The sequence below is a fragment of the Myiozetetes cayanensis genome, unplaced genomic scaffold, assembly GCF_022539395.1.
Source record: "Myiozetetes cayanensis isolate MyiCay16 unplaced genomic scaffold, myiCay2020 scf15, whole genome shotgun sequence".
Classification (NCBI taxonomy): Eukaryota; Metazoa; Chordata; class Aves; order Passeriformes; family Tyrannidae; genus Myiozetetes; species Myiozetetes cayanensis.
The window spans coordinates 5,360,856-5,385,528 of NW_026087159.1; the positions used below are offsets into that span (position 1 = coordinate 5,360,856).

General features: G+C 50.3%; 3 protein-coding genes across 3 annotated transcripts in view; 1 reads left to right on the forward strand and 2 right to left on the reverse strand.

Moving 5' to 3' along the window:
- ARHGEF6 (Rac/Cdc42 guanine nucleotide exchange factor 6) overlaps positions 1-2,500 on the forward strand; it is a 39,791-nt gene extending 37,291 nt beyond the window's left edge. Inside the window, 1 exon segment of the mRNA XM_050310673.1 lies at positions 140-2,500. Within this exon segment, the coding sequence (XP_050166630.1) occupies positions 140-280 (141 nt within the window). The 3' untranslated portion in view covers positions 281-2,500.
- Positions 1-24,673, reverse strand: part of BRS3 (bombesin receptor subtype 3) — a 478,452-nt gene that overhangs the window by 412,300 nt on the left and 41,479 nt on the right. The gene's annotated exons all lie outside the window — the stretch shown is intronic.
- On the reverse strand, positions 6,638-12,223 carry CD40LG (CD40 ligand). Its single transcript, XM_050310684.1, has 6 exons — positions 12,014-12,223; positions 10,117-10,254; positions 9,526-9,568; positions 9,199-9,255; positions 8,886-8,948; positions 6,638-7,083 (listed from the first exon to the last, which is right to left on the reverse strand). Exons 1-6 carry the CDS (start codon positions 12,167-12,169, stop codon positions 6,719-6,721), a joined length of 822 nt encoding a protein of 273 aa, XP_050166641.1. The 5' UTR covers positions 12,170-12,223; the 3' UTR covers positions 6,638-6,718.

Below are 24,673 nucleotides of genomic sequence, written 5' to 3' on the forward strand. Positions count from 1 at the left end.
CTTATATTCTCATCCTCAGAAGATCCTATCAAATGTCCCTGATACTTCATCACCTCCAAGGCAGCAGGCACGTGGAAGTACCTCATTGCATAAAGTGCAAAAAACCCGCGTCTTTATTCCTTTATTTCTCACCTTGCAGGAGAACAAAAGGATGAAACAGTGTTTGGAGGAAGAGCTAAAATCCAGGAAGGACTTGGAGAAGCTGGTTAGAAGGCTGCTGAAGCAGACAGACGAGTGTGGCAGGGAGGACACGGGGCGCAAGTCGTCCCTGATCGCCTGAATTTGGGGAGAAGCTGCTGGCAGTGGTGTGTGACCTCAGGTGTTTTTTGGGAAGCGGAACTGGATCCTTTGCCTCTTCTTGCTCCTTATTTTGTTGGTTTGGGGAATTTTGTTACCAAAAAAAAAAAAAAAAAAGAAAAAAAAAGAGTCATAGAGAGAAAAATTAGTTTTTCTTCCATCCAATAAGGAAATAAAGCAGAAACAATCAATCACAAGTAAACCAGTAAGCAAGCGGTCCATGATTCACAATTCATCTGCAGCAACTAATACCTCATCGTACCTGCTACTGGGAGCAAATACAAACTCTGCTGATGATTGCTGCTCACAAAGGCTTGGGCAGCAGTTTCCTAGAGGAAGCTTAGGCACTTTTTAATGCTTTCATTCTTTTCAAAAGCACCGGTACCTATTTATTGAATGAAAACATTATTGAGGTGGCATTGAGCAGAAACCAAAAAGCACCATGCTCCTCTTTTCAGATAATCACAACTGGGGAAGCTTTTCCCATCCACCTTCTTTTTCCCCATTAGTTGACTGTAGCGAACTAGAGCCCAGCAATACTGTGGTTCCTGTGTGGCCTTGATACTGATTAAAATGTGCAATTAACATGAAGACATTTGAACTCCTTGGGGAAGTCAGATGTGGAGCACCTGTCAGAGCGCATGGGAAGGTGTGTTGCACAGTGCTGCCTCCTTACAGCTCATGATTAGCACAACAGGTAACTGCTGTTCTGCCCCCATCCCTTTTCTTATGCATGACCTAAAACTCCTACCCCCCCTGCTTTGTTTTCACACTGAGTGTCCAGGTATCCTAGGAGATTATAGTTTTGCTGTGCTTCCCCTTGCAGGACATGCTTTTCTCTGTATGAAATGTAAACACTGCTTGACAACAAAAAAAAAACAACCCCAAATGTGCTGGTTCCTGCTCCCTCCTGCCCATGTTAGGCTCTCCATCACTCCTTCCCAAAGGCTGGGAGTGTAGCCAACGGCCACTTCTCCCCCCATTGCCCCAAAGGGGCTTTCTGCTAGAGAAAAGGAACTTTCTCTTGGAATAGGAAAGGTATTTATGCTTTGACAAGAGCTGGAACACTTTCTGGAAAAAGGATGTGCAACACCCTTCCAGATCCCTGCACAGCTCCTCGAACACAGCACACAGGCAACATGCATATGTATCAGCTATCTCCATCTTATTTGGTGTTATACCCTAGTTTAGAACTGATGTTTTCCTTCCTTCCTTAACAGCATTATAAAAATAACCTTCTGTTAAAGTTAATGATAAGTCTTATTTATCTCACAGGGCAGCATGGTCCCAGGGTGTGCAAAGGCACCACAGATCATTACAGTCACACCGTTACGTTGGTCATGAAGGACATAACAGAGGCAATAATTACAACTCCCTCCTTGCCATTAAAATTCAGCCAGGACATAGCAAATGGTGTTCAGGGAGAAAGAGACTCAAAAAGATCATGAGGAGTGTAATAAGAAACCCTCTTTAAGCTGTTTCTAGGACAAAACAGAGGTCTGGCTACATTTGCCATGCCCGGAGCATCCCAGCTGGATGGCAGCTCCCCACATCCCCACCCAGGCACACAGCTGAGTGGTTTGGTCAGCAGTTGAGTCCTGGTGTTCCTGTTAAATCGTTTTCCAGGAAAAGGACCTTTGCTGCACACTCTGCTGCTCTGGGGTGCCAGGCCCAGACACCTCAGCACTATCTGGTCCTGCTGCCTGCCCAAGGCTGGGCTGGGATTTGGGCTTGCACCATGCAGCCAGTGCAAGGAAGCAAACCAAGGGCCCTTTACACTCTGAGGAGAGGGTAGAAATGTGTCCTCGCTGCCCCCAGGTTTAGTTGAAACCCGTGCTGTGTACATATGCATGTTTGTGAGATGTAATGTGATGGAGGGCACACTGGGACTTTTTGGATCAAGCGTTTGTCAAGAGCTAGAAGCCAAAAAAAGACAAGAAAATAAAATAAAAAGGAAAAGAAGCCATGCCGGATGGACAGCAATGTTTCCATATTTACTTTGTTTACAGTGCTTTGTAAATAGGTTCCAGCGAGTCTGTCTTTAGATGGATGTTGTGTCAGCTGCCTTCCAGTTTATCTTTGTCATGTAGGTTTATTTACTGTAACTACTTATGCAAGTTCAACTTTTCTAACATGTTTTTATTTTGAACAGTTTTTTAATTGACATTTTCAACAAATAAAGAAGGATAAAAGTCGCTTCTTAGCCCTCAGTGCTGCTTCCTTTGTTTCCACCGGGAAAGCAAAGCCAGCCTTGCTCTGGGCATCACTGGTTTGCTCAAAATGCCCATGGCTGCATCATCCTGCCTCTCATTTACTGGGTGCTGGTGGGGATACAGGAGCAAAGGGTGATGCTGGCACTTGGGCTGTTATTCCCACCATCAGCCAGACCTGCAGCAGGGAAAGGTTCCTGCTTCCAGGGGAAGAGGATACACTTCCATCCCTCAGGCCCCGCATGCACTCTGCTCACAAGAATGCTTTATGGAGAACAGGCTGCTCTCTGTTGCACCAGCCAGTTGCTGTAGATAAGTGACTTCCTGCCTGTTTGAGATGATTTTTTTTTTTTTTTTAGTTTAGTGTGTTTTTTTCTGGAGATTAGGTGTGGTGACAGGATTTCCTTTGGTCTACCACTTGGACAAGACTCTCTTGCACACAAAGAGTTTTTTTAACTCTTTGGTAGAGACATGCCACACTGTCAGCCTGAGCCAAAGCCCGAGGATTGAGAACAGGAGGATTGGACTCTCCTCTCCCTCCCCAAACAGCACTCGGAGCGGAAAAAAGAACATGGAAAAAAAGAAATACTGGCCTTGGGTGCATCATGGAAAAACAGTCAAGTCCAAGCCTGACAGAGGGCAGGTTTAGATGGGATATTAGGAAGAAATTCTTTACTGTGAGGGTGGTGAGGCACAGGTTGCCCAGAGAAGCTGTGGATGTCCCATCCCTGGAAGTGCTCAAGACCAGGTTGGATGAAGCTTGGAGTAACATGGTGTAGTGAAAGGTGTCCCTGCCCATGCAAGGGGGTTGGAAGTAGATGATCCTTAAGATCCTTCACCTCAAACCATTGTAGGATTCTGCAAGACAGTCCACTTGAACCCAAGTGGCACTATGGAGAATTGTTGCAGAGGCAGAGCAGGGCCACATCCAGACCCAAGAGCACTGGGCAGCCATCCTCCAGTTCCTGCTGCCTGGCAGCTCTGAGCTCAGCTCAGTGGCCCCAGTTGGAGAGATCCTGCTTGGAAACTGACATCCAAATCTTTTTTGAAGAAAGAAAACCCAAAATCTCACTTCCTGTACAAAACTAAATATATGTATATGTATTTCCCAGCAATTTCAGTGTGTCTTAAACCATGCCAGCACCTTTTTCAGCAGATGACCGTGCTGCTGCTTACTCCTGCCACTGGTCATCTATGACCCCCTGTGCCAGTCCTGCTGATGTATCCCACATAATCATCATCCTCTCGTCCCCTTCTTTACTCAGAGAGAAGAACAAAAACCAGTTTTGAAATCGTAAAATCCACAGCCCAAGGACCAACATAGAGGCCCGACGTCAAGGGAAAAATCAGTGTACTGACAACCTTCAAACTTTCCATGGGGAGAGGAAAACTGTGCCTGCTACAGCACCAGGCAGGGCAGTGGAGGAGAGCAAACCACCCGGGAGAAGGGCACAGCTGGATGGCAGATATCGAATCTCCTCCCCTCCCACACACTACCTCACATCTGAATCCCACAGGCTATTTTTGGCAAGCAAAGAAACAAAAGAGGCAAGAAACAAAAGCCCTGAGAAAAGCAGCGGCATGGGCAGGGGCCAGGGTCAGGCAGGCAGCCTGCGGGCAGGGGAGGTGGCAGTTGGCATCTGCTGCCCTTGCTGCAGAATTTATGGACTTGTTTTATGCCTGTAACCCCAGCAGGTGCCCCTGGCCACTGAGTCTGGGGGCTGCAGGGGCCCCAAGGCTGTGCACTGATCACAGTTTTCCCCAGCTCGTAACGAACGGTTTTTCCGCTCCTGAAGGTTTTTGGCCGCACACACGCTCCTCGTGGCTCTCCCCATCTGCTCACTCCCAGCTTTTTCCCTATCTCAGACCATGCCAGTTTGCACCGTCTTTGGTTTCTCCTGTGGCTCCCACCCACACTGCCACCGTGACCAAGCAACTCCACCTCCCCTGTGGAGGTTTGGGGCTCTCAAGCCATGCCAGCGCTGCCTGGCTGTGTTTCAGCAGCAGCAGGGATGTGGTCGGACCCGTGTCACCACAGGAGGCCGTGGGAGGCAGCAGCTGCCCAGCTCCACACACAGCAGCCACAGGATCCCAGCTTGTGCAGCATCCATCCTCTGCTCTGAAGCGGAGACATCTGTGCAGGCTCCATGACCTTAGGACAGGCAGGAATAGTCCTCTTCCAGTCAGGTGTCCTAAATCCCCTTAAACTCCTCCCCACCTCTCTGCTCCACAGCTGTGCTGGGTGCTCCACCTCCAGTGCCCTGCTGGCTTCCCAGGGCAGGGGCTCCCTGCTTCCTCCTCCAGCCAAAATGTCCCCAGTGGTGCCTGGCCCTGGCACCCCACATGCCCCAAGGAGCATGGTGGGATGGCTGCCCCTGGAGGCTTTTGGGACTGGCTGTCCCCAGTGTGCCCCCTCAGTGCCACCACACCGCATTCTTGGTCCCCAGACTCCAAGCAGGACCCCAGGAAATCCCAGCCTGGGACTGGGAAGGCTGAGCAGCGCTTGAAACATTCAAAGCCACCTATCTCTTAATTCATAAATTGTATTAGCTGGGTGATCAGTGGACGAAACCCAATACTGGGGAAGGGGAAACCGTGAACATTGAAATATGCTGCAACATAGTCCCCTGGCACGCAGTCTCTCCCTGGTTGCAAATATAAGACCATTTTAGTTAAATAAATATTCCTTATACATGTTGTCAGACAAGAGTCTGACATCAGGTCCATTCCCTGATGAAGTTAGGCAGTTTTAGAGAACAGCCAAAAAATACATATTAAATTATAGTGAATCCAGACTGTCTCTGAGCACTGTTGATTTCGGGAGGGGTCTGTGCTGGGCACTCAGCACTGCAATGGGCTGTGCAAAGACTGCCCTGTCCATCCCATCAGTGGTGGCACTCAGGCACCGTATGAGGACTAGACCTGCAGCCTCCAGCCAAGCAAAGCCTAAGGACTGCCAAAATCTGGAAGCTCTTCCTGTTGGTTTCCAGGACTATCTCCAAATTTTGTGACTCTGACAAGTGCCACCAGTATAACAAAATGCCGCCTGTGTCATCTTCAAACACTCTTTAAAAGTGCTGCATCAGCGTCCCTGTGCCCTGATCACCTTGCCTGCATGCCAAGCTGCAGAATAGGGTTGGGAAGACCCCAGTGTGCAGTGTTCACCAGGTACCCCAACCCCTGCCAAAGACAGGGTCCTGTTCTCCTGGAGCTCAGGAAAAGTGCCACTGTTGGCACATCCTCAGTGAGGACAGCCAAAGGAAGCTCTGCACATGCCCCTTGGAGGGCTTGGTCCTGCCACCTCTGTGCTTTTCTGGTCCTCCTCTTAGGGTAGTAGGGGGTCTCAGGAGAAGATGCAGGTCCAGTTTTGAGGTGGTGCCCAATGCCCCTTCCACAGAGGAGTGAAACAGTCCACAGGCAGAGAGTTTTCTACCTGCAGAGGCAGGAGGAAGGACACTCTGGTGAGCAGATTCAGGTCACTAAGAGCAGAGCACCACTGGTGCCTTACTCTCACTCTGCCTTGAAACCAGCAGTCCCACCTCAGCCACCAATCACTCCTCTGATGTGGAGCAATTGTCACCAAGTATGAACCCGGTCAAGGCAGTGACACACTGAGAAGACTGGTTGAGTTTCACAGATAGGCATGGATGGAAAAAAGGGGGATCTCAAAATACAGCAGACAGGGTGGCAACGATGCATCACCAGCAGCTAGAACATAAGGACAGCGCTGGGCTGACTGATTCCTTTAGAGGAGACGTTCCTAAGCCTTTTTATGTTTTTCCATTGATGTTTGGTAAGCAGATTTGTAGGGGAGATACGTACAAACACAGCTAGGCTGACGTGCCCCAAGCCATCCTACAGTTGCTAGGAAAGAAACATTGATGGTAGTTTGCTAAACAAAGCTCTTGTGACATAACGGGGACAGTGACCCTGCCAGGAATGTGGGGTGTGTGGACCCAGACACACAGCACCAGCGTGTACCAAATCATTGGCAGTGGCAGAAGAAAGCTAAGAGCAAATAACAACAGCTTCAAACTTTGTTCCATTTGTGTTCTCAGGGCCCCCTGGCCCTCATTAATAAATAACAAAATATACAAATTAAGAAACAAGAAAAACAAAGAGGCAGAGGAACATAAATAAGGGAAACAGGGAAAGGCACGTTGCTCAACAAAATTATGCTGGAACCCCAGCTCAGGATGGCCCCTCCGTCACTACAGCTTGAAGATGCCAAAGTAGTTGTTGCCATGGCTGACGATCAGTTTTGTAGAGTCTGTCACGTTGACAAAGACCATGTCATCTTCCCGGAGCTTGAAGACACCTCCCACCCGGATGGACCGGAGTTCACAGTCCTTCCCTGTGCCCTGTGTCTGTAGTCCCTTCAGCAAGAGCCGGTCCTCCTCCTTGGGGAGATGCAAGTAAACATAGAGGGTGAAGGGTGCTGAAGATGCTTCCTTGGTGCAGAAGCTGACTTGGGAGTAGATGTAGTAGAGCCCTGCTTCCTTCACCTTCAGTTTCCCCTTCTGGTTGGATATCAAGATGTTTGTGGGGCCATACATGGTCTCCTGCAACTGTAGCCCTGTAGAGAGAGCACGGCAGGTGAGTTGGGTGAAGGAGATATCCAGTTTTTGGGGGGACCCCCACAGACATCTGGCCTCACAGCCCCTGTCTGTCTGTGGGGTGTAGGGGTGGGTCCTTCCCACCCCAGGACACCAACCCCAGCCCATGGGAGCAGGTCCCTTTCTCCTTGCCCTTTCCCCAAGGCCAGGGCAAGTTCAACACACGTTGCTGGTCACTGGCCTTGACACCCTTGAATCAATATGCAAGGGGAGGAGCATTTTGCTTCCTTCATCTGGCCAAGTGGAAATGCTTAGGGAGGAGGACTGCACATGGTTACCACCACAGCCCAAACACACTCCTGTGTCCACTCCTGTAGGGTTGCTATCTCCATGGATTTCAGTGTTACAACCTTGAAGCCCTCAGAGCATTTCCAAATCACACTGCAACTCCATTATTCAGAACCTGCCATCCCAGGGCACACAGCCTTTCCTCCCAAGTCCCTCCTCCACCTGGCCTCTGGAGATGGTAAGACTTTACCAAGGAAGCACAAAACTAAACACCCCACAGTTCTGAACCCTGCCTGGGTGCAGAGCTGGGAGGGTTCAGCGAGTGCTGCTTCCCACCACTGGGACCACAGCCCACACTGACCAGCTGCTGCCATGGCTTTTGGGACAGTACTGGTGTCATCATGGTACCTCACAGAGTTGATGCAAGAGCAGCCAGGATGAGCAACCTGGCTCCAAGGGAAATAATGGGTTCAACTGCCCCATCCCAGAGTCCCAGTCCCTGTGGCAGGGTGGCACGGGCGATCCTGGGAGAGCCACGCAGCCCATAGTCCAAGACTGAGCATCCCACAGGAACATTTGCCCACATGGAGCTGAGCACCAGGCAGCTGCTGCTCTCTGGGCCATTTCAACCTGCTTTATGGGCTCAGCAACTGCTTGAGCAAGGAGTTTTAAAATGCAGCAAGTTTCTCACTTCTTTGATCTTATCTAACATTAAGTTTTCCACAGATAGACTGTGCTCTGGGTAAAATGCTGCGTCAGAGATGGAAAGAGCGGTTGCTGATTGCTGTCAGTTACTCCATAATTAAATCAGAAGTGCTCAGATTGTGAAATCCTTGCCAGATGGAGAGACTGGCCTTGCAAGCTCACACTCTGGTAATCCCTGCTCTTGAGGGATGTCCCTTAGCTAAGGCTATGCTGGAGAGCCCCCATGGTCAATACAGAGGGACACACAAATGCAGATGGACTCAGGTAGATCTCTCAAACCTAGCATGGCCATGGCTGCAAATAAGTACAGCTTGCCTAAATCAGTTTGGATCTATCTGTGTTGTGATTGTAGTGTCCTCAGCCAGCCCACATTGCTACCAAGACCACTACGGGTGAGAAGAGGATTAAATCAGCAGATACAATATGCCAGCAGAGCCCTCCTGCAGCAGCCACCCCAACTAGGTGTGGCCAGGAGAGCAAAAGACCTCAATCTGAAGAACAAAAAAAAAGTGGAAGGTTTTTTTCCTTAAATATGATGAGAAAAATTTTTCCACTTGCAAAGATTAATCTATTGTGGTGCATTTCTAGGAAGGCACATACATACAGCTACTAAGGACAGTCAGCATGGGATGTGTGAACCCCATGTGGTACAGGAGCATGTGGTGACATGCACTGGGAGGTTTTCTATGCTTTGGGGACACACTTTCATGCTGGAGTTGCTTTGTCCCTTGTCCCTACCTCTAGAGAGCAATGGGGCAGCATTGGGGATGCACCCTGACATGTCCCACTGGCTCCCTGGCCAAGGTCAGACGGAGTGGGTCTGTCTTACCTGAGGCTGTATTGTTGCTCCTCTGAACTGCCAGGTGGACTGCAATTGGCTGCCTCTTCTCTGCTGCAATTCCAAAAGGCCAGTGTTATTGATGCCGTGGCACCCCCTCCCTGCCCCCCGGGCAGCACAGCTCCTCCACAGGGACTGCAGCACCTCCCACTATCAGGTTTTTTTCTCTACAGGCCAATTCCAGCTCAGAGACACTGTCTCCAGATTCCAACTCCAGCAGAGCCTCTGAGGCACAAAGCCCATGGAGGAGACAGTGCCCCCTTTCCCACTGCTGGGACAGGACCTGGGTGTGCCCACACCTCACCTGCCACCGACGTCTCATTCTTGTGTGTCAAATGGGAGTGTTCATGGTGCTCATGACCTGCAATGCAAAAAGACCATGGATTTAGTTTTGGGTTCAATTTCATCGACTTCAGCCATTGTGTCACCCAGAACCGCCTGCCCTGGTGAGACATCCATGCTCAGTGCCCTCCTCCACCAGCCCCAGGCTGTGCACAGTCCTACCCCCATGGGGATGCATCAAACCCTGCTCTGTCCCCTGCCTCCATGTCATACCCTGAGCTGCTGCAGGGTGAAGGAAATCCCTTTCCAGACCAAGCTATGGGTGCACTGGTGACACCAAGAAACTCACCTCTCTGCTTTTCAAATTTGGGCTGCTCCTTGATGGCTCCATCCTGTAACAACAGCAAAAACATATATATTTTTTGAAGATGTACAAATAAATGATTCTGAAAGCTTCTGTGTGGTCACTGCTCAAGTTGCTGCTGTTTGGCCCTGACACCTCCTAGCAGAGGTGTTAAAAATGACAGAGCTCCTCCAGTACCTCCCCTTGCATCACTGTTTGCAGCAGGGGGTTTGCTTATGATCTTAGTTTTCATGCAACTAAAATTATGTGAAGGGAAAGTCTATTTGCAAAAAAGAGAAAGAAGAAAAACAAACATCTCCTTTTCATTTAAAAACATGTCAGAGAGCCATGCTTTAAGCGATGCCAGGCACATCCCTGCCCCTACAGCAGGGGTTTTCAGGGCTGCTGAGCAGGGCCCACCTCAGACACAATTTTTGGTAGTCAGTCGGGCACTGACGCAAACCTGAAGGTTTAGCTCAGGTACTTGTTGTCATCAGGCAGTGACAATGAGAAAGAACTGTTCCTTTCCTGCCTGTTTTGTCCAGTACAGCCACTCCTAAACAGCGACCCCTTCTTTATTCCCAGAGCAGCACGTACCTTGTACTGGACATTCCGGAAACTCTTTAAAATCTTTTCACAGTCCAGTAATGTCGACTTCTGACCTTCTGCTGTCTGACATTTCTGTACTTTCTTCAGGAAGATGTAATCTTCATTTAAGCTCAATACCTCTTCCATCTGCCAACAGGAGAGAGGAGAGAAGTGAATGGAATGTTAGTGGGAAACCTGCAACAACTGCATGCAGAGCTCAGGGTCAGATGTTCAGCATTGGGATGAGCTGGGCAGACAAACTGTGGGTACCAAGAACTCCCACCAGCCACCCAACACAGCACTGCACCTCCTCTGGGAATTGCACCCACAGAGCTCACGCTGATCTGCAATGCTGAGTGAGAGGAGGATTGCTCAGGATCTATTTTTCTATCACCTTCATAATGAATCTAAATGTCTCTCTCTGCCTTTTCCAGAGGGTGCAGAAATCTCAGGAGGTGGCCCAGGGACTCAGGGTTTGCGGCTGCTTCCCCAGTGGCCCCAGCGGGCAGCTGGGCTGCTTGCTCAGCCCCTTGTTTCCCTGCCCACACGGGGGGCTTGACATTTTTTACACTCACTTATTGATTAACAGAGCTGCCAAGAAAACAAAACGACATGTGGGTTGGGACTGAATTGTGCCAAGAGCTTCAGATTGAAAAAAAATCAGAAAGCCAATAAATTAATAAATAAATGCACTAAAATACTGATTTGTGAAATTATACCTGTTTTCTTTTTTGTTGTTGTTGTTGTTTTCTTTTTTTTTAAACTTAGCAGTCAGCTAAATGGCAAAGAGAAAGTGCAGCTGGACATGAAGACACACGGTCAGGCAGAGCGCGCAGCACAAGCAGCACTGGGGTGTGGAGGGTTGGGTTTGAAGTCCTGCCACAAGCTGTGAAGGTAGCTGAAATCCTCCTGCCACCCATGACTGCATTTCAGCTGCCTCTAATCCTCTGTGGTGGCCCTGTGCAGTCACACTGTGCTCTGCTGGAGACCCTCTACTCACTCCTTTGCCCCAGGCTGCAAACTCTGTGCAGCAAAGTTCCCTTCCACCCCCCTGACCTTTCAGACCCTCTAGCTCAGGATTGCTCTCCATCCTTGATGATCAGAAATCACCCACCTAAATTTCAATTTAAGTTGATACAATACATTTAAAAATCAGTAATGACGACCTTATTGATGCACCTGGCAAGAAAAACTTGATCTGGGTTTTAGGCACATATTTCTTTATCTGGCAGTCTTTTCTGGTTTGGAGGAAAGTAGCTTTAGATCGGTGATTTTAAGCATCATGCACTGTGGTTGCAATCATGGCAACCTTAAAATAGTTTTTCAGACTCTAACTTTTTGGTAAATATTGTCCCAAATATGGGACATGATCACCAATACTGTAGCTCTTCAAAAAATGACAAAGTACTAAGGTCCAGTCTTCTCTTCCCTGAATTGAAAGACAGCATCTGAAGTGAGACCTTGGTAAAATTCATACATGAAACTCAAAAAAAATTTTCATTTCTGGACCTTTCCTCTTCACAATTAGTGTCACAGTGCATGCCCAGTGCTACAAAACCAGACAAACCACCACCAAGCCTAAAATAGCCACTTGCACGCCTAAACCACACTCTCCTGTCCCTGAACTGGCTGTGGGCTGCCAGTTTTGCTCTTAACGGCTCTTCTTGAGTGATCCATTCTGTTTTTGTTAACGAAGGGAAGAGATCTCTTTCCCAGTGTACACCTTCGTGTCAAACTAAAGCAGAAAGGAGAACACAGGTGTGATAAATGCTACTGCTGCATCCCTTCGGTGGTCAGCATCGTCTTCTACCCCGTGTTCATCCTTCTGGTGAGCAGCCTCACCACAGCTGAAGTCAAACCGTGCCAGCAATCCAGCAGAGACAGGCAAGCCTCTTTCTCCACTTACCTTATCCATCTTCATGTGAAGATATAAACAGAAGAGTACGGTGCCGATCATCTGTGCGACAATAAATACGGTGAGGAAGACCATGAACATCTTCATGGTGCCGGGCGAGGTGCCGCTGATGGGTCGGGGTGTCTCGGGGCTGTAGGGTTCATTCATCCTCCTTGCACTTGGCTGGGGCTCCTTCAAATGAGCTGCTTGCAAGTAGCATGAGAACTGTTGTGCGAGCGCCCGCTGCTCAAGGGATACAGGTTGCAGCAACCTACACTTCCTGGAAAAACCTCTTCGTAGTGGGTAGGTTTGTTCACTGCTGTCTCCCACAACAACAACAAAAAAGGTTGCTTAGACTTTCTTCTCTCTGTTGCACTTCCATGCCTTTTTCCTACTGTTCTACAAGAAACAGAGACGGGTTCTTATTCTGTATATTCATACTTGCCCTTGAATCACTCCAAACTATTCGCTGGTGGTTTTTATTCCTGTTGGTGATGAAAGTTTTGTGGCAAGTTTTCTTCAAAGAAATGAAGCCTATGAATACAGGTAGAGAGCTGCTGAGCAGCACTGTGGGCTGCCAGAGGCTAGGAAGCACTCAGAAAGTTGGTTGTTTCTCAAAAGGGGAAGAAAGGCTTTTTGCTGTTCATTTCCTTCAAGAGAAGGATGATTTTTGGCAGTGAAGATGCTTGGCTGAGGCAGTTGGGTTGTGCTGGTGTCTGCCTTCCCTTGTGCTCCCCAGGGGTGAAGTCTCTGCCTGGGGAGGCTGGATGATCTGGGAGAAGAGGTCATCTCTGTGGGTACCCTAGTGACCCTAGTGTGGGCACAGCTTTCATGCTCCTCCACAGACAGCGGGACTTTGAAGCCCAAAGTTTGAACCCCCCTCTCCAAATCAATCTGGAGAGACAAGTTTTAAGTAGCTTTCTTGGTATCTTTGGGAGGTGCTCACCTTGCATCCAAAGGCACCAGCCATTACAGACCCTGCCTCTACTTATCCATGTTGCCTGTATCTATATATGGGGGCATGAAAAGTGCTGCTGGAGATGACAGGCGCTCCTGTCAGCTGCTGACCTGCCAGTGTCACCACCAACTTTGGGCAATGCTTGTCACCTCTGTGCCCTGACCCCTCTCAGACTGGCAGCAGTGAGGTGAGGTCCTGCCCCCAAACTTTTCAGGCATCCAACATTCTTGTGTACATGTAACTAAAATAATTCAGGGTAAATACAGAAGTGTCCTCACTGCTTTCAACATGGGACAGACCTCTTTTTCTCCATATAAAGAGAATAAATCTGGTGGGGCTGTTGGGGTGCAGAGGAGGAGGGCTGAGAGGCTGTACTGTGAGGAGACTTGGGGTGCTGATTTGAAGGCATCATCAAGCCACTGTGTAGAGCTGTTTTGAAAGTGTAGAAGAGATGCTGGAGGCAATGCTCTTATCAGATGTGCACACAGCAAATAAAGGGTTGGATCCTGTGAGGTAGTGGGTGCTGAGCAGGTGCTGCTCACCAGCAGTCGCTGGAGAGGAGGGCACACAGTGCCTTTCAGACCTGCTCAGAGAGCTGCAGGATTGAATCCAGCATTGCTTTTGCACTCTGCCCTCTCTCCTGCAGCCTGCCCTGTGTGGTTAGGGCACTGCGAAACGCAAATGCAAAACCTGGTGACAGAGCACAAACATCTCTGCAACTGAATCAGTTTGACTTTGGCAGGTCACCATCCTCCTAAATGTAACATCCAAATCACAAGAGTGGGATGGCTCCAGGGTCTTTGTGGGCAGCAACTGAGAAACTGGGCAGAGGACAGCCCAGGGCTGAGATCCTGGCTGGTGCGTCACTGTGCCAGGAGTGTCACACCTCTGGAATGAGGGGAGCTTTGAGATGGGGCTGCCAGCTCTGAGGTCAGCCCCCCAGTGTCACTTCTGCCTTCTAGAGGGCAGAGTGGCTTCTGGAGTCCTTGCCCTGGGGACCCCTACCCTGAGGGTTGCCCACACACGCTGACTGTCCAAGTGATGCCTTGCTGTTCAGCTCAGCAGGGCTTCCCATCCCCCTTCCCCCCAAAACATCCTCCTGGCAGGAGCAAGGTGACCCAAACAGTGCTGGGGATGCACTGCTGCCAAACAGGGTCTCCTCAGCATTGCCAGGCTTTGGGTCTGGTTCCTTGGGCTTGCAGCCCTGCTGCAAAGGACCAAGCCCACACACAGCCTGGGACCACTGCCAAGTGCCTGCTTTTATTCCTTTTTGTCTTAAAATTGGCATCATCTTTGGAAAGACCAGCCCTGGCCTCCTCACAGGAGGTTGATCTGACATCAAGATCCTGCACACCACCCCTGCCATGGCAAGCTTGCCACGGGCAGAAAGACACTTGGATATTCCCAAGAACAACCCAGACAGTTGAGGGCCATGAGGCTGTGATGGGGAGAAGCACCCGCTCCTCAAAGTCCTCACCCCGTGCCTTAGCCCCATCACACTCACCAGCATTTTCCAGGGCTCTTCAGAGTTTCCTCTGAATTTAACACATTTGGGGGAAGTTGCTACATGAGAAACAAAATGACATGAGAATTCATCACTTAATACTGTTCGTGAAAGTGCTGGGACAGAGGCAGCAGATAACATGTGAAACCACAGCACTGAGTGTTGCAGAGAGGTTTTGCACAGCTATTCCTCAGCCCTGGCTGTCCCCAGCAGACAAAAACCTCTTCAAAGCCATTTCTGGAGAGCCACCTGTCACTGCTTCACCGAAAGGAGAAGAACCTGTAGGTAATGCCGGAAAGCCCAAGCACGTCACTGGCCCCGCTGCAGGCACCTTGCTGGGGAGGCTGGAGCCGGCAGCATCCTCCGAGGGGCTGATGGGCTCGGTGAGGAGGATGGGGAGAGACTCTAGTTTTGGGTACCCAGCACAAAACATCACCAGAGGGTTGGCCAGCTTGTGCTGCAAACCAGGAAACTGAGTCTCTAATCACCGGCACCCTGATGGGAGAGAGCAGGTGGAAAATGTGACAGTGGGGATCGCGGCAGAGGTTCGTTAGAGGCAGCTCCTCTTCAGGAAGCCATTGCTCCATTTCGGTGATCCAGCCCCTTGCTGCCCTGGCTGGCGGGGAGCAGGCCCTCAGGAGCCACCCACCCTGCACCTTTTGGTCCTTCAAGCCGGACTACTGTGACTGCTGTGCCAGTGCCAGAGCGACCAGGGGGTGCCAACGAAGCTCTGTGGGAGGCAGAGCCACAGCGGGCTGTTCTGTCACTGTTTCTGTTCAGAACCAGGCAAGCCCAGGAGGAAAAAGCTGTTGCAGGGTGTGCAGGGGTGTTGGGCCTTGGAGACATGCTCTGTTGCCATCTCACTTCCTCACATGGATAGTAGGGATTGGGGGAAAGACTCAAAATCCTCGAAGCCCACGCTACCTCAATGCCAGGGCCAGGCAGCATCACGGTTGCACATCCCTGACTGTTTATCTGCTGTAGGAACATGGGGAAGCATATCAGAGGGGGAACACAGCTTTGGAGAAAGAGGGGCATGGTCCAGGGGAACAATGAGTAATGGAGAGAGGACCCATCACCAGAAGGCAGAGTCTGCCTGCATGGGGTAATCCCAGGGAAGATGAAGTCACACCTTCACTGTGGTGACAAGTCTGCCACTCAGAAACCAACTGGGTTTTCTTTTCCCACCCCAAACCCTCCGAACACAAGCATGCCCATCTGCTCCTGAACCCAGACTGGCACAGTTCCTCCAGTCAGTTAATCCTTGGGTGCGACAATGGGAAAATGTGATCCATCGTTTGCATTCCTACTGACCTAGTTGTGGTATTTCCGCTGATCAGCAAATTGTCTCCACTTGTACTCAGCGCTCTGAGTTTTGTTTACTGAGAAAATATCCGGTTGTCTGCCCCTGTGATCTGTCAAAGGCTGGGAGCATCTCTGAAGGCAGCAAGGTGAAAGCTGATAAGAGAGTGATTTTTTTCTTTTGGTGTGCCTGCTGCGGTTTTGTGACTAGTTTTTTAAAATGTGCTGCTTGCCCCACACACTCTTTACAATTAACAAAATCTGGGTGGTGTGCAGTGCTAAGAACAATACATTGAAAAAGAAGATTTTATTCTGAGTCACAAAAGGAGTTTACCTGCAATGCTGTGGGAGGGATGCAGAAGGGAATCTATGAGAGAAAACTAAATAAAGTCACTTCAGCACAGGACCATGGGCAAAAGGGAAAGTTGAGCTTTTCCATCATTTGCTTTTTCACTTTAGATTTTTCACTCTCCTGTATCCTCTGAGCTCTCATGTCTTCAGGAGACGTGTCATCAGAGAGGAAGGGGGAACAGACAGAGCCAGAACACCACAGAAAACATCACCAGCATCCGGAGAAGGAAAGGTTGCGCTGCAGTTTCCGTTCATTTTCTACCTTGGTATGAATAGAAGAAAAGTTCTTGGAGTCCAGAGCAGCAAGAAGCAGCCTCAGAGAGAGACAAACGTATCAACACCTGTGACAGTTACGTTTCTGTGGGAGAACAGAGCAGAAGATGGTGGTTGTAGCCACTAAGATGGCAAGGGCAGGCTGCAGCCCCATCGCTCGCCAGGGCCCTCAGCCTTGGAGACACCCACGTGCGGGCACACCCTGAGCCAGCCCTTCCCTGGGAGATTGAGGTGGCTGGAGAGCGGGGAACAGCAAAAACACAAGTCCCAGTGACCCCACAGAGGATGGAGGGCCTCGAAGGGCACGTGGCTTTCGTGCCACATCTGGGTGGCAGTGCCAGCCTTGCTGTGCTGAGCCGCAGAGAGCACCCGGCCTCCAAACTGCTGATGCTGAGCCTTACCGGAGCTGCGAAACCACAAATGGCACTAGAAACTTCTTGCTGTGAAGGTTGCACCTACTTCTCCCGACTTCCTAAAAATAGACGTCGGTGTGGAGGCCCCCACGGCCCCGGCCCTGCCAAACAAGCCCCTGCTGCCTGAGTCACGGCGGAAGGGAGCAGAGCATCCCGAGCGTCCCCCCGCACTCGGCCAACAGCCGAAAGCTGCTTTCCCCGGCACGGGGAGCGGGGGCCTGCGCCCATCAAAGCCTCAGAGAAACGCCCCGGCGAGGCTCTGCCTTTTCATGTTGCGAAAGGAGAGGGTAGGAGTGGGGAGAAGCAAAACCCGCGGGAGGCTGCAGGGCTGCCGGTGCCAGCGGCCGCCTCCCACGGCGCGCCGCGATGGGTGGGTGGGGAGGGTCCCAGCATCGACTTTGCATCGCCCCTTCCTCCCCGCCCGCCCCGTCAGGACCAAAAGGCAGGCAGGACCACGTCTTCCGCATCCGTGTGGGACACACAAACAAAACAAAAGGCTTGGAAGGAGACGGGGGATGCTGACACTCCTCCCCGCACGGAGCTGAGTCCCCGGCAGCCGCATCTGCAGCTCCGGGCACTCGCTGAGCTCCACGAGGACAAACCCAACCTTGCCACAGCAGGGCCACCCAGCCCTCGGCTCCCACCACCCTACAAGGTCGGACAGTGGGTGGGACACGCCCCTAGATCTAGGCATTGTGCCCCATGGAGGGTTTCACAGCTCTTGGCCAAAGTCCACGTGCAGCACTGGGATGGATGGGATATCAAGGATTTTGTGTGGGTTCTGTCGTGGGAGGTGGGTGGGACACAACCTGAATCAGCTGCTATCCTGCTCAGCCTTTCCCTTCCTCTGTAGCTGGAGGTTTGCAGTGAGCCCTTGCACTGGCTGAGCCCCGGGCTGGCTATGCCTGGTTATTCCACTGGGCACTGGCACATCCTGCAGCAAATCATCTGGGTCCTGATTGGAAATTATCAGGAGATGGGCAATCTCCCAAGGCAGATTTGGCAGCTACTAATTCAATCTTCTCCATTTCTCTCCTTCATTACACCACAATCCCCCTGCCAAGGCATTATTAATGCAAATTACTCATCTTTTCCGAAACCTTTCACACCTCTTACTCCATAAGGTTCTCATCACAGGGCTTTCTTCACCACTACAAGAATCACCTCTGTGGCTCTTCAGTCACATCGTTTCAACCTTTGCTGTCATTTGTCCCCTCTTCCCATTGATCTCTGAATCCCCTGGGAGGCTGTGCTCATCCCTCATGATCACTAGGATCCCACTGGGGTCACACACAGCCCCAGGGTGAGCAAGAGAGAGTGACACTGCTGTCAGTGGCAGGAGATGAGCAGCCAAAGGGGCAAAGGGCAGACAAGGAACACTGCTCTGACCTGAGGGCTTTGGAGAGGAAATCCTCAGCCCCTACCTGGGAATACCTCTCTCCATGGAGGAGAAAGGAGGAAGCTGTGCTCAGGTGGAAATTCGCATGCAGTCATGCTCATGTGGGAGCCCAACCAAGGCAGTGCACAGAGGGTCAGAGGCAGCAAAACCAACCTTGAATCTGTTGGGAAGCAATGCAAAGACAGATCAGAGTCACCTTCCCTGGAGTGTGACAGACATTGCAGTGGTATCCCACAGCCCCTTCTCCTTGGCATGATGCTCTGAGCAGGGCATGTTGGTATCAGGAGGAGCCCTCTTCCTGCATGCCTGCAGTCCTGCTGCTGCTGCACACTGGTGGGAATGCTTGCCCCGACCCCAGCCCCTTACTCCTAGGCCAGGCTACAATAGACCCAACTTTGGGGAGTCATCTTGATAACAAATCCATCATAGATTCCCTGTGAACCCGTGGGAGGCACAGCAGAGAGCAAACGCTAAACCAACTCTGCCATCTACTGACTCCTCGGGCTCCCCTTCCTGCTCTGTCCTTCCTTCCATCCCTACCTCACACAGACACCTGGAAAATTGTTAAAAATGAAGGGTCTCCATGCTGGGACATGATGACATAGGAGATGCCAGAGGAGCCCTGCAGCCAAGCACACGTCCTGCCTCGCCTGCCCTGTGCCCCAGAGATGTGGGCACAGCTCTGTCTGGGCTGAGCTCTGACCTCACTCAGCGGTTTTTGCTGATGGCCACCGGGGCAGAGACAACCCCCAGGCAGGAAGGGATGTCACCCCTTTTGCAGGAACTCCTGTCTGTGGGCTGAGCACAGAAACCTGAGCAGCACGATCCACTCAGTGATGCCTCAGTAGTGAAATAAAAAGGAAACAAGACATTCAGAAGTGGAAATAGAACAACCTCCCTGGTGCTATGGAAACCATCCTGCCAGTGTGGGAAGGTACCTCCTGGACTAAATCCTGGCCACTCGGGCAGCTCCCTGTTTCCAGCACTGCAGAGCAAAGTTTTGGCTGCAGATATCTGGAAAGACTCCCAGATAAGGACAAGAACATCACTGGCACCCCAGTCTCAGTTCGTGCCTAAGCAGTGCAGAGGCAGCTGTGTGTGATAAGTGGGAGTATTGAAACACCAGAAATGCATTTTCTCTTTTGCTTTCCTCCACAGCAGCGTCCCAGAGCGTGGAGGTGCAGGAGCTTCAAGGCTGGAGTGGCCAGTGGGCCAAGGTACCACACTGCTGAGAAAGCACCACAGCCTCAGCCCCAAAATCCCACCTCCACACCAAGGGTCCCAGCAGCTTGGGGGACTTCTGCAAAGGAAAATGGTGGCAGCAGGATGGCAAATGTCAAGGTCTGGGGTCAGAATCTCCTGTAGCACTCCAGGTGTGCACCAGATGGAGGATGGAGATTCCCCATGGCAGTGCTGCAGCTGAATAGTGTGACCAGAAGGACTGACATGAGGAGGCCTTTAAGATGTTTCTCTTTCTAAACAATGAGAAAGTTAAAGCCATAGTAATTGTGTAAAGGAGCTGTCCTACCAATACTTTATGTTCCCAAGGGAGATATTTCCTTTTTAGCAACACAGACCCACTTCGACTTTTTTTTGGTCACTGCCCAAAGAGATGCAGGTCTGCAAACACCCTCTGAGCTGTTTGTGCTGATTATCCTGTCTGCAAAGAGTGCTACACACTTAAAAATGAGCATGAGGTCAATAGAGGTGTCCACGCTTAGTACCTGGTGATGGCATGGCATTGGATATGCTGGTTCAGCATTTCCCTCTCCCTCTTTTAGCCTGGAGGAGTGGCATTTCCAAGAAGTGGCTCCAGCCTGGGTGAATCACAGCCCGACATAGAAGCAGGAGATGTCCCATCCTTCCAGGAACGTGACAGCAGAAGATGCTGCAGCCCTGGTTCCTGTTCCTGCTGACGCTGGGAGTGAGTCCACTGCAGTTTCAGGGTACAAGTCACTCTTACCAGCAGACACACGGTGCTTCTCGGAGCTTGCAGACTGTTTACAGAGGCTGAGAGACCTCAGCTTATCTCACATTTACCACAGGGGCCAGGGACATACCCAGGCAGCTCTCGCAGAGTCACTGCCCTGCTGGGAGCCCCACACCCAGCCCTGGCCCCTCTCCCAGCATGCTCAGGCTGTGATGGGCTGGAACCCCCCTGGGAAGCACACTGAGCGTGTCAGCTCCTTCCTCCTTCCCAGAGGTTTCCCATAAGCTGTGGAGAAAATGCTGTAGAGCTACAGAAAACATGGCTTGTTCAAGTACTCAGTTTTAAATGGGATGATGGGGCTGAAAAACAAAAATTAAGATGATTTTCCAGATGCAGGTCCCCCAGGATCAAATCACACCAGAGGAACAAGTTTATCATGGAGAAAATTCATCCAAACTTATCTCATATATAGTAAATCAGACACAGAGTTATGTGCCTCATGGGTGAGTGCTAGTCTGAGGGACACATCACCACATTAAATTGCAGAGCGTGGGATTTCAGCTTCCTTGCTGGTGCCCAGGCTCATCCAGAGTACCATCCAGCACATCTCCACATCCCATTGGAACCCATCACACCATTACTTAGGCTGATGAGAGCTGGCCTGGGGACACACAGATGCTGTCCAGGGCACACTTTTTCTTTCCAGAGCAGCTCCTCATAAGCCCAGTCTGCTGGACACGTTTCTCCTCACTCACTTGAGTGAGTGACCAAATGCCAGAGGTTGTAATTGCCTTTTAGCAGAAAAGCAACCTTTACTTTAAAGTGGAAAATCTTGGCCTAAAACCCCCCTGCACACCTGGAGGGAAGTGTTACACGGATGTGATGCAGTCAGACAGGTTTGCATGCTGGAATGGCCACTTGCTGCAAAACACAGCGAAAGGGAAACCCCAAACACCCTGTTCAGGGAAAACACCCTACTGGCACCAACTCTAAGGACAGAAAAAAAGGACCATTTCCCCACAGTATTCAGTGTGGGGAAGATGAATGCACAATAGTCAAGAAACTATCACCATTTTGCTGAGCCACAAGAAAATCTACCCACAGAAACAGTGAGTGTTGTCATCCCCATGACAGCCAGTTGGGCAAACAGTTACAGAAACTGGGCTTAGTGGTTTGAGAGAAGAGAAAGCAAACCCAGAGCACATTCCAGTGTTTTCCCTCAGCATGAGCCTTCTTACACCCCATTACAGATCTGGAAGGCAGGGCACTTGCCTTCTCTTGCTGCCTGTGCCCGATTGCTTATGATACCTTAGAAAGTCAGCTGGTCTCAATTCCATCACTGGTGAAATGAGGCATCTCTGTTGCTGGGAAGGGTGAAGATCCAGAGATACATACACCCAAAACTGAGTGGATATAGAAGAAATATGCCAGCTCTAATCTGCAGAGCAATATAATTTTTTCAGAGTGGATTGTCTCTCAAGGTGAGGCTGCAGAATTAGCAAAACCTTTTTTTTTTTTTTTTTGTCCCCAAGTCTCTTTTGGACATGATGGCAATTGCTGAGTGATCCCTATCTCAAGGCTTTCTTGTCTTACCTTCTTCCCCTGTTTTGTTGAGAGAGCAGCTGGGTGGGCATCTGGCAGTCAAGTTCAACCCACCACAAGGTTCCAGCCCTCCAACAACCCCATTCACTTCCTACCTTTCAGTGCAGCTCCTGAGGAACATCACTGCCCCTCCTGGCTCCTGACCCAGGAATTCACCCTAACTCTTAAAGAATGGAGCTGAATCAGTACAGATAATAATTACACAGTGAATTGCTGAGTGTCAGTGCTGCCACAGGCATTCACCTCCTGTCCCTGCTAACCAGCCCCTGGCCTGTGAAGCTCCATGGCAGAAACAGTCTCTAAGTGACAGCCTGGATTTGGTGCAGGAAGGCAAATTTCCCCCAATTCCCTTCATAACAGTAGAGTGTGCAGCCTCTGGGGTGGTCTTCAGGCTCTTTGAAAAGAGGGCTCAGGTGGGTTTTTTTTTTTAGCTTTTCAGGGCAAGAAGATCAATAGAACTGAAAGTAGGTTCACACCACAGTGCCCACCCATGCAAAACTATCACGAACCACAAAACCAGGCAGTTACACAATCTCCTTCTAGTGTTTACCAGGTTCATTTTTCAGGCACTGGCTGCTGCTGAAAACAGCCTCAGGAGAGCTTGGTGGTAGAAATGACCTCTTGGTCACCAATAGCCAGAAAACCCACTGAGCTTGTCCTAGAGGGTAGAAGCAAATGATCCAGGTCTCTCAGAACGAGCCCCGGTATTCAAATAACCCTGAAAGTGTTTTAGTACAAACCCAGAGCTCTCTTATCACCATCTTTCACATATCTGAGATCAAGAGGAGAAGATGTAAAGCAAGTTTTTCCCCCTGCATGGCAAGGAGGGACGGGCATCTCCCAGGAAGATGGAGTTTGAGGTTCATGATGCCTGGAAAGAATGATATAGAAAGGACAGATCTGACTAACAGCAGACGATGGGTGGGCATCTCTTAGACAAACTATGTCCTTTCAGCCCATTTCTGGAGCTGCCAACACCATCCCTGCCAAAATCCAGAGCGGGTTCTCCACGTTCTCTTTGGTCATGATCCCAGGAGGATCGCAGGGCATTTGAAACCTCTGCTCCCATGTCCTCCTCACAGCCTGTGGATAACATGTTCACAGGATGGGTCACCTTTCTCCTCCATCCCAGAAGAAGGAAATTTCTTCCCTAGCAGCCACTACTACAACACTTTGCTGCGTGGTGGCTTCTGCTGGGTGGTGAAGTGCCAGTGAGTCATTCATAAAATTATGCCTCAGGTAGGAAAAAGGCCAGAGCTCTGTATGGGAAATGAAATGCTCTTGAAATTACTGAATAATTGTCCTGGGGATATTCACATACAAAATTAATGAGGAGCCCTTGAGAGTTTCATACATCAGCCCATTGTACAGCCTTGGTGAACACCAAACCCCAGCATTCAGCAGCTCTGGGACATAATTGAGGCCAAGGAAGCACTCAGCAGATGTGACTCCTGAATTGCTGTGTCCCTGCAGGGTTTGATGGTGGCAGAAGGTCTTACCTGGATTGGTAGCACATTGCCCAGTGGTTTTGGTCTGCACACACGGTGTTAGAGGATGCAGGATGAGGTTGCATGATGCTCAGCACACACCATCACACAGGCCAAGGGCTGGATTATGATTCCAGCCCAGCCCAGCTGGAGCTCAGGAGTCTGGAGGCATAAAAGCCATCCTACATTAAGATCAAAGACCCAGTGTCCATCCCCAAGAGTAGCTGATAACCAAGGAAATTACCTTGTGCCCATCAGAGTTTGTTTGCAGATTCCTACACTGGGGGTTCCATCCAGAGGGCTGCATTTAGGAGAGACCTGTGTTTCCTGCTGTCCCCCACAGCATCCTTCAGCTGGCAGCACCACGGTTTGGTCACACATTGTGACAGAAACATTTGTTTTCCCTTGTTCCACCTTGTCTGATGCTTGCCCAGCTGCTCTGCAGTTTCTATTTCCTTTGCAGTGGGAATTCACCAGCTTTTCTGATGCAATGCAGTTATGTGGCAGTTCTTCAAGCTAAACCCAGTGGGAAGTTTGCTTCCCAGATAGCACTGTATAACAGCAGCTCTGGGACACAGTGTGGCTCCCCAGGAAGCAGTGGTAGCTGTTGGAGCCAGGACCTTTGGAAGAGGATCTGGTTTCCCTGCGTTCTGTTACTGTCACCTTTTGAGGACTAAGGCATGTGCAAAGAACTGGAGCAGACACGAGCTCTGCATGAAGCCTCTTCCACTGGGCATTGCAGGTGGCTTTTCCAAATGTCTTCCTTTTTTATAAACGGGAAAAAAAAGGTAGCATTTGTATTCCTTGCCTCAATACACTTCTAATTCTTGGGTCTTTTGCTGTTTATACAGTAAATGTACTGTTCAAAGACTGCAGCAGCAGTAGCAGAGTGTGACAAACATCAGAATCTTTGGGATCACTGAGCATCTTTTCATTCTGGGCATCTCCACAGCAGATGAGCCTTGTCCTGATGGAGCCTCCTGGAACTACTGTACCAGCATCACGACATGGCATCTGTCACCCAGGAGCTGCACCATGTATCTCTCACAAGCACCAGCAGCATGATGAGTGTACCCACAAACCAGAGGCAAACACAGTGGCATCTGTGCAAACACCCTGCACACCCTCAGGCACACGAAGTGCTGCTGACAGCGCTGAGGATTGCTGAGTGCTGGAACAGGCAGGAACAGCCAGAGGTTTGGATTCGCTGTTTTGACTGTTCCCATCCTCTTTCCATCGCAGTGGTGGAAGTAACACAAGGCAGGAGATAAAGAGAAATACCCTGCAATGGGATGAGAGATGCAGCGTTTGCATGATCCAGTGACACTGGGGGCTGACTGTGCACATGTGGGGATAACCTGCTGCAGAAAACACACAGGTAAGACCAAGTGTCCATCCTCACTAAGCCATACTGACACAGCTGGACTTTCCAATTTAGGAAGAAACAAGTATT